We start from the raw sequence: 15,479 nt of genomic DNA on the forward strand, positions 1-15,479 counted from the left end.
ATTGCCTGGGCTGGAGTGCAGTGGCGCCATCTTGGCTCACTGCAATGTCTGCTTTCCAGGTTCAAGGAATTCTCCTGCCTCAGCCTCCCAAGTAGCATGGATCACAGGCAGGCACCACCACGCCCAGCTAATTTTTGTATTTTTAGTAGAGATGGGGTTTCGCCATGTTGGTCAGGCTTGTCTTGAACTCCTGATCTCAGGTGATCCACCCACTTTGGCCTCCCAAAGTGCTGGGATTACAGGCATGAGCCACTGCACCTGGCCATGATCTTTCAATCTTTCACTAATTCCCTGCCTCTTCCCCAAACCTCTTCCTATCTGACCTTGTATTAGGCCGACCCAAAAAAGGGTCAGACCCAATCCCTGCCCCTGAGTAGCTTCAAGCCTTGTAGGGGGACTACAGGAAACAGCCTCCAGGAGCTGGCGCGCTGTGTGCTCTGATGGAGGAAGCCTGGGGCATGGGAGCCTCAGAGCCGAGTGAGGAGGGGGCCCTGGGAAACTGTCACACAGAAGGGAACCAGCAGAGACCTTTCCTGCCCACCGCACACCAGCATTACTTGGAAAGATCAACCAGCTGGGCTTAGTCCTAGTTTTGCCCCCATACAGTGTGCCTGACGCTTCCTCGCTCCCTTCCCAGAGCCTCAGATTCCTGCTTCATAAAACCATTGCATTGGCCGGGCATGGTGGCTCATGCTTGTAACCCCAGGACATTGTGGGACTGAGGTGGGAGAATTGCTTGAGGCCATGAGTTCGAGACCAGCCTGGGCGACATAGTGAGACCCTGTCTCTACAAAAAAACCCACTAACAAAACCGTTAACACTGACAGCACCACCCTTGGAAGGCACCATTTGCTCCACCCTGGCATGTGGACCCACGTGCCCCTCCCACCCCAGCCCCCAACTTATTCCTTGCTCTTCCTTGCCAGATTGTCTCCTCGGCCTCCACCGACCTCCAGGACTACACCTACTACTTTGTCCCAGCGCCCTGGCTCTCGGTGAAGCTCTTGAGGCTGCTGCAGTGCTACCCGCCTCCAGGTAATGAACGCCGTGCACTCCCCAACCCGGGGTGGCCTGCTGCTGGCATCTGGGGGCCTCCTGCTCCACAGCGCACCAGGTGGGACTGGAGGGGCTGGGTCAGGATTTCTCTGAAGCTGGGGCAGTTCCTCTGTCCCGTTACATGGCTGCGGTGGGGGAGGCAAGCGGGCAGCCCAGGGCCCAGTGCCTCCCATGTGCAGCATCGTGGATCAACCTCATAGCTGAGGTCCCTGCTACCCGGGCTCTCACTCCAGCCCTGTTGCGAGGGACTGTTAACTGTGCCTGTTTTATAGATGAGGAATCTGAGGCTTGGAGAGGGAGCTCCTGGCCCAGAGTCACTCACCCGGTCAGTGGGTAATTCCAGGCTGTGCTATCTGAATGACCATAGCCCCGTTAGGGGTTTTCACATCTGGTGGGAACCTTCCCTTACTGCTCACAGTCACAATAGCCAGTGTGTATGAAACTCCTGTAGTGAGCCAGGCACTGTGCAGGGGGGCACCTGCACCTGCCGAACAGAGCTGGCAAGGAGGAACAGCCAGTGTGATATGCACACAGGGAAACTGAGGCTTGGAGGTGAGACATCACCGTTCTAGGCAGTAAGTGGCAGTTGGCCCCCAGACTCTCTGCTCTAAACCCCTCCCTCTGCCACTGAGCGCCCCCCGAGCTTCTGTCGCCTTGGCTGACTGACCTCATGGAGCAGTTTCTTCGGACCCTGTGCTGAGGGGCTTGGCACACAGTAGGTGCTAATGCACCAGTTCCCTCCGTTCAGCCAGCATGTTCAGCACCTGCCAGGGGCCAGGGCTGATGTACACCACCAAATCTCTGGGTGTGCATGCCTGTCTGTGTGCATGCCTGCATGCGTGCATGCGTTCACCTGTGTGTGTCGATACCTGCCCGTGTGCATGCATGTCTGCGTGCATCCTGTGTGTGGGTGTGTCATTGTGTGTGCATCTGTATGTATGCGTGTCTGTGTCTATATCTGGTGGTGTTCATGGTATCTCTGTGTCCCTCTGTGTGTACATGTGTGTGTATCAGTGTGTGCATCTACATGTGTATCAGTGTGTGCATCTACATGTGTGTGTATCAGTGTGTGCATCTGTATGTATGCGTGTCTGTGTCTATATGTGGCGGTGTTCATGGTATCTGTGTCCCTCTGTGTGTACATGTGTGTGTATCAGTGTGTGCATCTACATGTGTGTGTATCAGTGTGTGCATCTACGTGTGTGTATCAGTGTGTGCATCTGTATGTATGCGTGTCTGTGTCTATATGTGGCGGTGTTCATGGTATCTGTGTCCCTCTGTGTGTACATGTGTGTGTATCAGTGTGTGCATCTACATGTGTGTGTATCGGTGTGTGCATCTACATGTGTGTGAATCGGTGTGTGCATCTACGTGTGTGTATCAGTGTGTGCATCTGTATGTATGCGTGTCTGTGTCTATATGTGGCGGTGTTCATGGTATCTGTGTCCCTCTGTGTGTACATGTGTGTGTATCGGTGCATGCATCTACATGTGTGTGTATCGGTGCGTGCATCTACATGTGTATCACTGTGTGCATCTACATGTGTGTGTATCAGTGTGTGCATCTGTATGTATGCGTGTCTGTGTCTATACGTGGCGGTGTTCATGGTATCTGTGTCCCTCTGTGTGTACATGTGTGTGTATCGGTGCATGCATCTACATGTGTGTGTATCGGTGCGTGCATCTACATGTGTATCACTGTGTGCATCTACATGTGTGTGTATCAGTGTGTGCATCTGTATGTATGCGTGTCTGTGTCTATATGTGGCGGTGTTCATGGTATCTGTGTCCCTCTGTGTGTACATGTGTGTGTATCAGTGTGTGCATCTACATGTGTGTGTATCAGTGTGTGCATCTACGTGTGTGTATCAGCGTGTGCATCTGTATGTATGCGTGTCTGTGTCTATATGTGGCGGTGTTCATGGTATCTGTGTCCCTCTGTGTGTACATGTGTGTGTATCAGTGTGTGCATCTACATGTGTGTGTATCAGTGTGTGCATCTACGTGTGTGTATCAGTGTGTGCATCTGTATGTATGCGTGTCTGTGTCTATATGTGGCGGTGTTCATGGTATCTGTGTCCCTCTGTGTGTACATGTGTGTGTATCAGTGTGTGCATCTATGTGTGTGTATCGGTGTGTGCATCTACGTGTGTGTGTATCGGTGTGTGCATCTGTATGTATGCGTGTCTGTGTCTATATGTGGCGGTGTTCATGGTATCTGTGTCCCTCTGTGCATACATGTGTGTGTATCAGTGTGTGCATCTATGTGTGTGTATCGGTGTGTGCATCTACGTGTGTGTGTATCGGTGTGTGCATCTGTATGTATGCGTGTCTGTGTCTATATGTGGCGGTGTTCATGGTATCTGTGTCCCTCTGTGTGCACGTGTGTGTATCAGTGTGTGCATCTACATGTGTGTGTATCGGCGTGTGCATCTACGTGTGTGTATCGGTGTATGCATCTGTATGTATGCGTGTCTGTGTCTATATGTGGCGGTGTTCATGGTATCTGTGTCCGTCTGTGTGTACATGTGTGTGTATCAGTGTGTGCATCTACATGTGTGTGTATCGGTGTGTGCATCTACATGTGTGTGAATCGGTGTGCGCATCTACGTGTGTGTACCGGTGTGTGCATCTGTATGTATGCGTGTCTGTGTCTATATGTGGCAGTGTTCATGGTATCTATGTCCATCTGTGTGTACATGTGTGTGTATCGGTGCATGCATCTACATGTGTGTGTATCGGTGCGTGCATCTACATGTGTGTGTATCAGTGTGTGCATCTACATGTGTGTGTATCGGTGTGTGCATCTGTATGTATGCGTGTCTGTGTCTATATGTGGCGGTGTTCATGGTATCTGTGTCCCTCTGTGTGTACATGTGTGTGTATCAGTGTGTGCATCTATGTGTGTGTATCGGTGTGTGCATCTACGTGTGTGTGTATCGGTGTGTGCATCTGTATGTATGCGTGTCTGTGTCTATATGTGGCGGTGTTCATGGTATCTGTGTCCCTCTGTGTGCACGTGTGTGTATCAGTGTGTGCATCTACATGTGTGTGTATCGGTGTGTGCATCTACGTGTGTGTATCGGTGTATGCATCTGTATGTATGCGTGTCTGTGTCTATATGTGGCGGTGTTCATGGTATCTGTGTCCGTCTGTGTGTACATGTGTGTGTATCAGTGTGTGCATCTACATGTGTGTGTATCGGTGTGTGCATCTACATGTGTGTGAATCGGTGTGCGCATCTACGTGTGTGTACCGGTGTGTGCATCTGTATGTATGCGTGTCTGTGTCTATATGTGGCAGTGTTCATGGTATCTATGTCCATCTGTGTGTACATGTGTGTGTATCGGTGCATGCATCTACATGTGTGTGTATCGGTGCGTGCATCTACACGTGTGTGTATCAGTGTGTGCATCTACATGTGTGTGTATCGGTGTGTGCATCTGTATGTATGCGTGTCTGTGTCTATATGTGGCGGTGTTCATGGTATCTGTGTCCCTCTGTGTGTACATGTGTGTGTATCAGTGTGTGCATCTATGTGTGTGTATCGGTGTGTGCATCTACGTGTGTGTGTATCGGTGTGTGCATCTGTATGTATGCGTGTCTGTGTCTATATGTGGCGGTGTTCATGGTATCTGTGTCCCTCTGTGTGCACGTGTGTGTATCAGTGTGTGCATCTACATGTGTGTGTATCGGTGTGTGCATCTACGTGTGTGTATCGGTGTATGCATCTGTATGTATGCGTGTCTGTGTCTATATGTGGCGGTGTTCATGGTATCTGTGTCCGTCTGTGTGTACATGTGTGTGTATCAGTGTGTGCATCTACATGTGTGTGTATCGGTGTGTGCATCTACATGTGTGTGAATCGGTGTGCGCATCTACGTGTGTGTACCGGTGTGTGCATCTGTATGTATGCGTGTCTGTGTCTATATGTGGCAGTGTTCATGGTATCTATGTCCATCTGTGTGTACATGTGTGTGTATCGGTGCATGCATCTACATGTGTGTGTATCGGTGCGTGCATCTACATGTGTGTGTATCAGTGTGTGCATCTACATGTGTGTGTATCAGTGTGTGCATCTGTATGTATGCGTGTCTGTGTCTATATGTGGCGGTGTTCATGGTATCTCTGTGTCCCTCTGTGTGTACGTGTGTGTTTCAGTGTGTGCATCTACATGTATGTGTATCGGTGTGTGCATCTACATGTGTGTGTATCGGTGTGTGCATCTGTATGTATGCGTGTCTGTGTCTATATGTGGCGGTGTTCATGGTATCTCTGTGTCCCTCTTTGTGTACGTGTGTGTATCAGTGTGTGCATCTACATGTGTGTGTATCGGTGTGTGCATCTACATGTGTGTGTATCGGTGTGTGCATCTACATGTGTACCTATGTGTGCAAGTGGATGTGTGCATGAGTGTAGATGCCTGTGTGCATGCCTGTGTGTGCGTGTCTCAATGCTTGCCAGCATCCACGTGTGTCCATGCACGTCCCTCTGCACATGGTGTGTGTGTAGATACTCTGAGTATATGATATGGAGGTGACACCAGAGGCCCATTGTGTGTGAAACCAGTGATGAATTCTGTTGTGTGGCCCTGGGGACATGTCTTCCTTCCCTGGGCCTCTTTTTTATCCTGTCAAGAAGGACTTAGGTCATGCTCTAAGCCCATGACCACCCCAGAAGGCACAGCTGGTAATTCTGGGGTACACCCAGGGCAGGCACCTCACCCACTCCAACCCTCGGTGGTGTAGGAACTGGAGACACAGCCTTGTCCTGAGGCTGGGCCTGAGGACACACCAACCCTGTGTCACCTCCTCTTCAGCAAATGGTGGTGGGCTATTGCCAATTTGTTTCTAAGTCAATTTTTTTCTCATATGCATTATGAAAAGTTTCCCAACATCCAGATAAGTAGAGAGATCTCATTACTTAGACTTCACATTTTGCCATGTATGCATGCTCTTGTTTATTTTCTTCTGAAATATTTAAAAGTAAATTACAGACATCATGATGTTTTGGCTTTAAATATGTTGTTCTGGGCCAGGCACAGTGGGTCATGCCTGTAATCCCAGCAATTTGGGTGGCCGAGGTAGAAGGATCACTTGAGCTCAGGAATTCGAGACCAGTCTGGCCAATGTGGAGAAACCCCATCTCTACAAAAAATACAAAAAATTAGCCAGGTGTGGTGGTGCATGCCTGTAGTCCCAGCTACTCAGGAGGCTGAGATGGGAAGATTGCTTGAACCCGGGAGGTGGAGGTTGCAGTGAGCCAAGATTGCACCACTCACTGCACTCCAGCTTGGGTGACAGAGTAAGACTCTGTCTCAAACCAAACAAACAAAAAAAAACAATATATATCACAGTACAATCTAGGATCACATATTCAATCGGACTCTGCCAGGCTCAGTGGCTCACACTGTAATCCCAGCACTTTGGCAGGCTGAGGCAGAAGGATCGCTTGAGCCCAGGAGTTTGAGATCAGCCTGGACAGCATAGTTGCCCTGTTTCCAAAAATAGGATTTAAATTGGATTCTGTCTTTGTTATTTCTCGTAGTCTTCACTAGCCCCCATACCTGTTTCTGGAGAAACCAGGAGATGCCGTTGCCGTATGTCCCATGGTGGCGACTGGGCTCTTTGCTGCCTCGTGGTGTATTTTAGCTTGTTCCTCTATCTGGTGAATTTTCCTGTAGATCTGCGGAACCATTTTTTGCTGGAACACTTGACAGCTCTTGTATACACTTGAAAACATGTCACATTCTAGGAAATGTAGTGATTGGTGTTCCTGTGAGCTTCTGGCTGGCATCTGTCAGTGGTAGAGAGCTCTGGGGGGTGAGGGGCACCTGGTTGAGCCTTGTCTCCTTTGACCTCCCAGCCTCTAGGCCAGGAGGATGACACCGAGTGTGCCTGCAGTGCTCTCTTGCTGAATGGACACTTGGGTGGGTGGCTTGTGCATTTTTGTCAGGGGCTGCTCGGCACTCACACCAGTCCTTGGGAAGGCCTGGGTTTGGGGGCATCTCTGGGGAAGATTCCTGGAGCTTCCTTTGCTCTGTGAGAAACCTAAGGAGCCTCAGAGCTGCAGATGAGGAAACTGAGGCTCACATGGTGCCACCTCTTGCCCGAGAGGGTCAGAGCAGGAGGAGAGCCCAGGTCTGGGGATAGATCCTGTGTCTCCAGAGGTGCCTTGTCTTACCTTCTCTGCTGGGCTGGGAAGAGGTTGAGGGAGCAGAGACCCTGGCCCTGAACTGCAGAATTCTCGAGGGTCAGAGGCACCCCGAGCTCCTCCCTTGGAAGACAGGAGCTGGGGCATGGCCACCACCCCAGCAGGTGTGCCAGGTGGGCAGGACACTCAGCCAGGGGTGTCCCCTTCATTTCCCCAGAGGATGCGGCTGTGAAGGGGCGGCTGGTGGAATGTCTGGAGACTGTGCTCAACAAGGCCCAGGAGCCCCCCAAATCCAAGAAGGTGCAGCACTCCAACGCCAAGAACGCCATCCTCTTCGAGACCATCAGCCTCATCATCCACTATGACAGGTGCGCGCCTGGGCCTATCAGGGCCTGATGCCTGGGGCCAGGAAAGAGGGGCGTGGAGGCCTGGACTCCTGAGTCCTAGGCAGAGGGCAGGGAATCTTGACTTTTAGATAGGGTGGGGGGAGGATGGGGCTGTGAAGTGTCACCTTGTGAGGTTGGTGCTGGGGCCCTTCCTGGGGGCAGAATTGCTGGGTATCTTTCTCTAGGCTCAAAGGCCCAGCTGTCTGGGTCACGGAGGTGCAGGACTACGATGTAGGGCCGGCAAGGTTAAGACCTGGATCCTTGGGGTCTGTGAGATGGGTCAGCTGGGGCCCGAGTCCTCCACCTCCTCCTGTCAGTTTCTCTCACCATTCCTGTCTTGTGGCCCCTGCTGGCAGTGAGCCCAACCTCCTGGTGCGGGCCTGCAACCAGCTGGGCCAGTTCCTGCAGCACCGGGAGACCAACCTGCGCTACCTGGCCCTGGAGAGCATGTGCACGCTGGCCAGCTCCGAGTTCTCCCACGAAGCCGTCAAGACGCACATTGACACCGTCATCAATGCCCTCAAGGTGTGAGCCCTTGGAGCCCACCCCGGGCCTGTCACCCCCCTCAGAAATACCCAGAGGCTCAGAGGCCCTTGGGTGGCCAACCCTGTGCCAACAGGGAGTCTAAAACACACCTGGGCCCTGCTCTCCGCCCTCAGACGGAGCGGGACGTCAGCGTGCGGCAGCGGGCGGCTGACCTCCTCTACGCCATGTGTGACCGGAGCAATGCCAAGCAGATCGTGTCAGAGATGCTGCGGTACCTGGAGACGGCAGACTACGCCATCCGCGAGGAGATCGTGAGTGCTGTGGGGTGCGGGCTGGACTCTTGGGTCTGAGGGAGGAGGTGGCTGGGGGCCTAGACTCTTGGGTCTGAGGGAAGAGAGGCTGGAGCCTGGATGCCTGGGTCTGAGGGAGGAGGTGGCTGGGGGCCTGGGTTCCTACGTCTGAGGGAGGAGGGGCTGGGGCCTGGACTCCTGGGTCTCTAGCTGGGGGCAGTGGTGAGTCCAGATCCAGGTGAGTGAAAGCCCGACGTGGCCCGCGGCACTCTCTCTCACACGCTCCGGCGGCAGGTCCTGAAGGTGGCCATCCTGGCCGAGAAGTACGCCGTGGACTACAGCTGGTACGTGGACACCATCCTCAACCTCATCCGCATTGCGGGTGACTATGTGAGTGAGGAGGTGTGGTACCGTGTGCTACAGATAGTCACCAACCGTGATGACGTCCAGGGCTACGCTGCCAAGACCGTCTTTGAGGTCAGCATCCCTGACCCTGACCCCCATGACCCCACGACAGGACCTAGAGGCAGAGCAAGGATGCCCAGGGCTGTGGGGCCTGCCAGCGCCCAGCCACCCTCCTCCTCCTGCACCCCTGTGACCTCAGAGTGGGGCCTCTGCCTCTCTGGGCCAACCCAGGGGACCCAGGGCTATGGCCTCATGGGCCTGATGTGAGGAGTCCCCAGGGCATGGGCATGGGGTGCCCAGTGTACAGTCCTGGCCCCCAGATCTCAGTAGTTTCCCTCTGCCCCAGGAAAGGGGCCCCGCACAGTCCTGTTTTTTGTTTGTTTGTTTGTTTGTTTGTTTCTGGAGACGGAGTCTCACTCTGTTGCCCAGGCTGGAGTGGGGAGTGAGTGCCATGGTGCAATCTCGGCTCACTGCAACCTCAGCCTCCCAGCGTCAAGCCATTCTCCTGCCTCAGCCTCCCCAGTAGCTGGTACTTCAGGCGTGCGCCACCACACCCAGCTAATTTGTTTGTATTTTTAGTAGAGATGGGGTTTCACCATGTTGCCCAGGCTGGTTTCAAACTCCTGAGCTCAGGCAATCTGCCCGCCTCAGCTTCCCAGAGTGCTAGGATTACAGGCATGAGCCACCGCTCCCGGCCCACAGCCCTGTTTTACTTCCTGTGTGAGCTTGGGCCCATTACTCAACCTTTCTGTGCCTCAGTTTCCCACCTATAACCCCACCCGCAGCAGAGCTTTGAGTGTTCCACCAGTCAGTAGGTGGCTGCACCCACTGATCCCGGAGAGGGCGCTCATTGTTGTCCTCTCCACACCCTTTCCCGCCCCCTTCAGGCGCTCCAGGCCCCTGCCTGTCACGAGAACATGGTGAAGGTTGGCGGCTACATCCTTGGGGAGTTTGGGAACCTGATTGCTGGGGACCCCCGCTCCAGGTGAGGGAGCCTCAGCCTGCGGGGTGGAACACACACGCTTCTGAGGGGTCCAGGGCTTGGGGGATCCCCAGGGGTCTCAGGGCAGGCGGTGATGGGCTCCCATCCTCTCGGCCTCCACCCCAACCCACCTAGCAGGGTAAGAGAGGACCTTAGTCCCAGGATCGTGGACAGAGTGTGACTGCGGCCCCTGTCTGGTGCCTGGGGAGGGCCACTCCCCTCCAGTGGCTTGGGGTCCTGGGATGGGTCCATCCCAGGGAGGGGGGCCTCTCGAGGGGGTTTCTGGGAGAGGGCAGTGGAGTCTGGCCCCGCTGACACCCACTCCCGCGCACAGCCCCCCAGTGCAGTTCTCCCTGCTCCACTCCAAGTTCCACCTGTGCAGCGTGGCCACGCGGGCGCTGCTGCTGTCCACCTACATCAAGTTCATCAACCTCTTCCCCGAGACCAAGGCCACCATCCAGGGCGTCCTGCGAGCCGGCTCCCAGCTGCGCAATGCTGACGTGGAGCTGCAGCAGCGAGCCGTGGAGTACCTCACCCTCAGTTCGGTGGCCAGCACCGACGTTCTGGTCAGAGCCCTGTCACCCCCACCCCACCCCCCGGCACACCCCCTTCCCGCCCTCCCCTCCTCCTGACCCGAACTGACCTTCCCCACCCCGACCGCGCCAGGCCACGGTGCTGGAGGAGATGCCGCCCTTCCCCGAGCGCGAGTCGTCCATCCTGGCCAAGCTGAAACGCAAGAAGGGGCCAGGGGCCGGCAGCGCCCTGGACGATGGCCGGAGGGACCCCAGCAGCAACGACATCAACGGGGGCATGGAGCCCACCCCCAGCACTGTGGTGAGTCCCCTGGGGTGGGCCCTGCCAGGGTGCCTGGGGCTGGGTTCTGCCGGGCGCTGCCTGTCCTCACCGTGACCTGCGCTTCCTACAGTCGACGCCCTCGCCCTCCGCCGACCTCCTGGGGCTGCGGGCAGCCCCTCCCCCGGCAGCACCCCCAGCTTCTGCAGGGGCAGGGAACCTCCTGGTGGACGTCTTCGATGGCCCGGCCGCCCAGCCCAGCCTGGGGCCCACCCCCGAAGAGGCCTTCCTCAGGTAGCACCCCCTGGGCCCGGGCCCCTTCTCGCGGCCACCCCCGGGGCTGTCCCTTCTCGGCCTCTGTCCCCGTTTTCCCTGAGCCCCTCCCCAGCCCCCTACTCGCTCCTCTCTCCATCCCGATGCCTTCGCCAGTCCTGGCTGCTGCCTCCCCTGCCCCAGCCTCCCTGCTCACGCCCTCCCTCTGCCACTCTGGACTCCGCCGACACTGGCCACCCTTCGTTGTCTCCTTTCCTGTCACCGTTTCTCAGCCTGCTCTTCCTTTTCTCCTTCTCTCCTTCCCTCCTCCCTCCCTCCCTCCCTCTCTCCCTCCCTCCCTCCCTCCCTCTCTCCCTCCCTCCCTCCCTCCCTCTCTCCCTCTGTCTCTCTTCTGCCCTCTTGCTGCCTATCTGGGATTGGCTGCCTGCCACGCCTGTCTTCTCTTGTCTGCTCTGGGATTGGATGGCCCAGCGAGCTGGAGCCGCCTGCCCCCGAGAGCCCCATGGCTTTGCTGGCTGACCCAGCTCCAGCTGCTGAGTAAGGGGTGGCCTGGGGTGGGAGGTCGGGGGGCAGACTTGGGTGTCCCCAGGGAGAGTTAGGGTACTGGGAGCCCTCGTCAACGGGTTCCTGATGAGCAGCAGAGGCAGGGACTTGGAGGAAAGGGAAACTTGGTGTCTGCCGATGCGGGGGCACGGGCCAGAGTTCTATTCGCATTGGAGGCCACTGCTGGATGGATGCGAGGTTCCTCGAGGCTCCGTGAGGAGTCTGGATATGTGGTTCTGGGGTTCTGTCCTTAGGGCTTGTTCTCGCACTCAATCGCTCTGGGCCTTTGCCCCTCCCCACCAAGTCCCTTCCCATCTCACTCCGCTCCCTACCTCCAGCCCAGGTCCTGAGGACATCGGCCCTCCCATTCCGGAAGCCGATGAATTGCTGAATAAGTGAGTCCTGGGAGAGGTGGGGGAGGGGAACGGGGACAGGTGCGGAGCCTAGGCCAGGTGCAGACAGGCACCCCCCGTCATCCTGCGTCCCCTGCCACTCCCACCCAGGTTTGTGTGTAAGAACAACGGGGTCCTGTTCGAGAACCAGCTGCTGCAGATCGGAGTCAAGTCAGAGTTCCGACAGAACCTGGGTGTGTCCCGGGGGACTGTGGGAATGGGTCGGAGGGAGACCTTGGGGAAGGGGTCAGAGGGACTCAGATGGAGCTCTGCCTCCCCCACCTACTGCAGGCCGCATGTATCTCTTCTATGGCAACAAGACCTCGGTGCAGTTCCAGAATTTCTCACCCACTGTGGTTCACCCGGGAGACCTCCAGACTCATATCCTGTCAGGCCCCGCCCGGCCTCCTGCCTCTCCAGGTCGGCCTTCCTCACCGTGGGGAAGCCGGCTGACCCATGTCCACACTTCTCTTCAGCCTCTCCTGGGCACGCAGTTAGTTCTCTGAGATTCAGTGTCTGCATCTGTAAGATGGGGGGTGGGATTCCTTCCCCCAGGACGGGATGACAGTGAAGTGGTGTGTGGGAGGCATTATTTCCAGAACTCCACCTTGCTGCAGGCCTCATTTTGTCCCTGTCTGGCACCTTCTGTGTCCTGCCATCGTCCTCCACTGGGCTCCATGTCATGATGCCAGCACCTCCTGCACTCAGGAGTCAGGCCTGCGGGTCCCAGACGCTGATCAGGCCTGATCTGGGCTGAGTCACTTTGCCTCTCTGGGCCCTCCTGTCCCCGCTGTGACGTGTATGTAGACCCTCCTCTTCCTCATAGGGTTATTGAGAAGATCAGAGTGTCTGGAAAACCCTGGAAGGGCGGCTGGAGGTATCAGTCCCCCCTGCCCCTTCTCTGGGCCTCCATTTCCACATTCATGAAATTAGAAAAGCTTGACTCGAGAACTCCTTCTGGCCGGGCGCGGGGGCTCACACCTGTAATCCCAGCAGTGGGAGGCTGAGGCCAGTGGATCATTTGAGGTCAGGAGTTCAAGACCAGCCTGGCCAACATGGTGAAACCCCATCTCCACTAAAAATACAAAAATTAGCTGGGTGGTAGTGGTACGCGACTGTAATCCCAGCTACTCAGGAGGCTGAGACAGGAGAATCGCTTGAGCCTGGGAGGTGGTGGTTGTGGTGAGCCGAGATTGTACCACTGCACTACAGTCTGGGCGACAGAGTGAGACCCTGTCTCAAAAAAAAAAAAAAAACAATGAAAAACAAAATTCTTTCTTCGGTCGGGCGCGGTGGCTCACGCCTGTAATCCTAGCACTTTGAGTGGCCGAGGTGGGTGGATCACAAGGTCAGGAGATTGAGACCATTCTGGCTAACATGGTGAAACCTCCATCCCTCTGTCTCTACTAAAAATACAAAAAATTAGCCGGGCGTGGTGGCGGGCGCCTGTAGTCCCAGCTACTAGGGAAGCTGAGGCAGGAGAGTGGCGTGAACCCAGGAGGCGAAGTTGCAGTAAGCTGAGATCGCGCCACTGCACTCCAGCCTGGGCGACAGCACGAGACTCCGTCTCAGGAAAAAAAAAAAAAAAAAAAAAAAATCCTTCTTTCATAATTTCCAGAGGCTCATGCAGGCAGTTCAGTGGAGGCATTGGCAAAAGAACATGAGACTCAGGCCTTCCCAGTGGGCTACTGACACAGATGCAGATGATGATAACACTAATTGCTACCATCTTTGTGTACTTACCATGTGCCGGGCACACAGACAAGTACTTATGATGGATTATTTTCTTTTTTTTTTTTTTTAAATAGAGATGAGGCCTCACTATGTTGCCCAGGCTGGTCTCAAACTCCTGGGCTCAGTGATCCTCCCCACCTTGGCCTCCCAAAGTGCTGGATTACAGGCGTGAGCCGCCACACCCGGCTGGATTATTTCATCAACTCCTGAGGACATTTTACACATGTCCTTGTGTTGAGACAGGGCCTCACTCACCCAAGCTGGAGTGCAGTGGCATGAACACTGCTCACTGCAGCCTCGAACTTCTGGGCTCAAGGCATCCTCCTGCCTCAGCCTCCCAAGTAGCTGGGACTACAGTTGCACATCACCATGCCTGGCTAATTTTTTTGTAGAGATGGGGTCTTGCCATGTTGCCCAGGCTTACACATGTCCAGAGGCTAAGAGAGGTTGAGTGGTTGCCCACAGCCACTCAGGTGGTTAAGAGCTGGGATTCAAACCCAAGTCAGCCTCCAGAGCTAATACTATTATGTCTCAGTGTGGTGTGACACTGTGGAAGGCCAAAGGAGGCACCTAGGGGGCGCCTCAGAGGTTTCCATAGTATGAACTTTGTAGTTGAACCTTGTAGGATTGAGTCCAGGATTGCACCATGGGGTCCGTCAAAGACCTGCAGGCGGGAGCTGCCGGGAGCTCTGGGGTTCTTAACCCAGACCTCCCGGGGGCCCGCCTCCTCTGTCTGGCTTCCTTGACCCCTGGCGGGCACAGCTGGCTGTGCAGACCAAGCGTGTGGCGGCGCAGGTGGATGGCGGCGCGCAGGTGCAGCAGGTGCTCAATATCGAGTGTCTGCGGGACTTCCTGACGCCCCCGCTGCTGTCCGTGCGCTTCCGGTGAGTCGGGTGCGGCGCGGCCGGTGGGCGGGGCCTCCGGGCGAGGGGCGGGGCCTAACGGAGCCTCCATTTCCCCCCACCAGGTACGGTGGCGCCCCCCAGGCCCTCACCCTGAAGCTCCCAGTGACCATCAACAAGTTCTTCCAGCCCACCGAGATGGCGGCCCAGGATTTCTTCCAGCGCTGGAAGCAGCTGAGCCTGTGAGGGGTGGGGAGGGGGCGGAGCCAAAGCCGCGCCTCCTGGTGGGCGGGTCGGGCCGTGCAGGTCCCTGACTTGAACCTTCCCGGTCCCCAGCCCTCAACAGGAGGCGCAGAAAATCTTCAAAGCCAACCACCCCATGGACGCAGAAGTTACTAAGGCCAAGGTGAGAGACCTCGGGCGTTTGCCGGCCTATGGCTGCTTTGCTTCTCTGAGCCTCTGTTTTCCCATCTGTAAAGTGGGGCCAATTCCCATCCCCAAGGGTTTTTTGGGATCTGGGATGCCACTGTGTGGTAACTAATAGCTCTGGCACACTCTGACGGCGCCGCCCCTCCCTCCCAGCTTCTGGGGTTTGGCTCTGCTCTCCTGGATAATGTGGACCCCAACCCTGAGAACTTCGTGGGGGCGGGGATCATTCAGACTAAAGCCCTGCAGGTGGGCTGTCTGCTCCGGCTGGAGCCCAACGCCCAGGCCCAGGTGAGTGCTGCTGTGGGAGGCCTGAGGCCGGCAGGAAGGCCGCCTGTCATCTCTGCGCCCACCCTTCCTGCCTCACTGTTCTTTAATTCACGTCCCCACTTTGACCCTCCTCCTCTCACATTTCTTTGTCCACTTTTTCTCCTCTTTATCCATCAGTTTTCTCTCCTGTCTCCAACCTCTGGTGTTCCTCTCCTCTTCCTGTCCCTCCCTGATTTCTACCTTTCCATATCCTTTCCACCTTTCTCTCCTCATCTTTTATAATTTTCTTCCTCTCGGGCTCCTCTGTTGATTTCATTCTTACATTCTTCTCTCCTGTGTCTTGTATCACCTTTCTGGCCCCTTTATCCTTCCTTCTTCTATCTCCCTTGTGTCCCCACTTCCCTGGGCTCCCCATCTCCTCTGAGTTCTGCCCCCAATGCCCCCACCCAG

General features: G+C 55.6%; 1 protein-coding gene across 3 annotated transcripts in view; it reads left to right on the top strand.

Moving 5' to 3' along the window:
* Nucleotides 1-15,479, top strand: part of AP2A1 (adaptor related protein complex 2 subunit alpha 1) — a 44,086-nt gene that overhangs the window by 28,175 nt on the left and 432 nt on the right. Inside the window, exons 7-23 of one of the 3 annotated variants that reach the window (XM_054540991.2) lie at nt 927-1,035; nt 7,426-7,576; nt 7,951-8,119; nt 8,254-8,391; nt 8,665-8,847; nt 9,663-9,760; nt 10,092-10,323; nt 10,424-10,591; nt 10,683-10,843; nt 11,294-11,359; nt 11,704-11,760; nt 11,869-11,951; nt 12,049-12,137; nt 14,251-14,375; nt 14,459-14,575; nt 14,670-14,739; nt 14,916-15,050. In XM_054540991.2, the coding sequence (XP_054396966.1) occupies nt 927-1,035; nt 7,426-7,576; nt 7,951-8,119; nt 8,254-8,391; nt 8,665-8,847; nt 9,663-9,760; nt 10,092-10,323; nt 10,424-10,591; nt 10,683-10,843; nt 11,294-11,359; nt 11,704-11,760; nt 11,869-11,951; nt 12,049-12,137; nt 14,251-14,375; nt 14,459-14,575; nt 14,670-14,739; nt 14,916-15,050 (2,151 nt within the window). The remainder of the gene's footprint in view (nt 1-926; nt 1,036-7,425; nt 7,577-7,950; nt 8,120-8,253; nt 8,392-8,664; nt 8,848-9,662; nt 9,761-10,091; nt 10,324-10,423; nt 10,592-10,682; nt 10,844-11,293; nt 11,360-11,703; nt 11,761-11,868; nt 11,952-12,048; nt 12,138-14,250; nt 14,376-14,458; nt 14,576-14,669; nt 14,740-14,915; nt 15,051-15,479) is intronic. The other 2 variants (XM_054540992.2, XM_063720213.1) reach the window with 2 other exon arrangements.

Source organism: Pongo abelii, chromosome 20, assembly GCF_028885655.2.
Source record: "Pongo abelii isolate AG06213 chromosome 20, NHGRI_mPonAbe1-v2.0_pri, whole genome shotgun sequence".
Lineage (NCBI taxonomy): Eukaryota > Metazoa > Chordata > Mammalia > Primates > Hominidae > Pongo > Pongo abelii.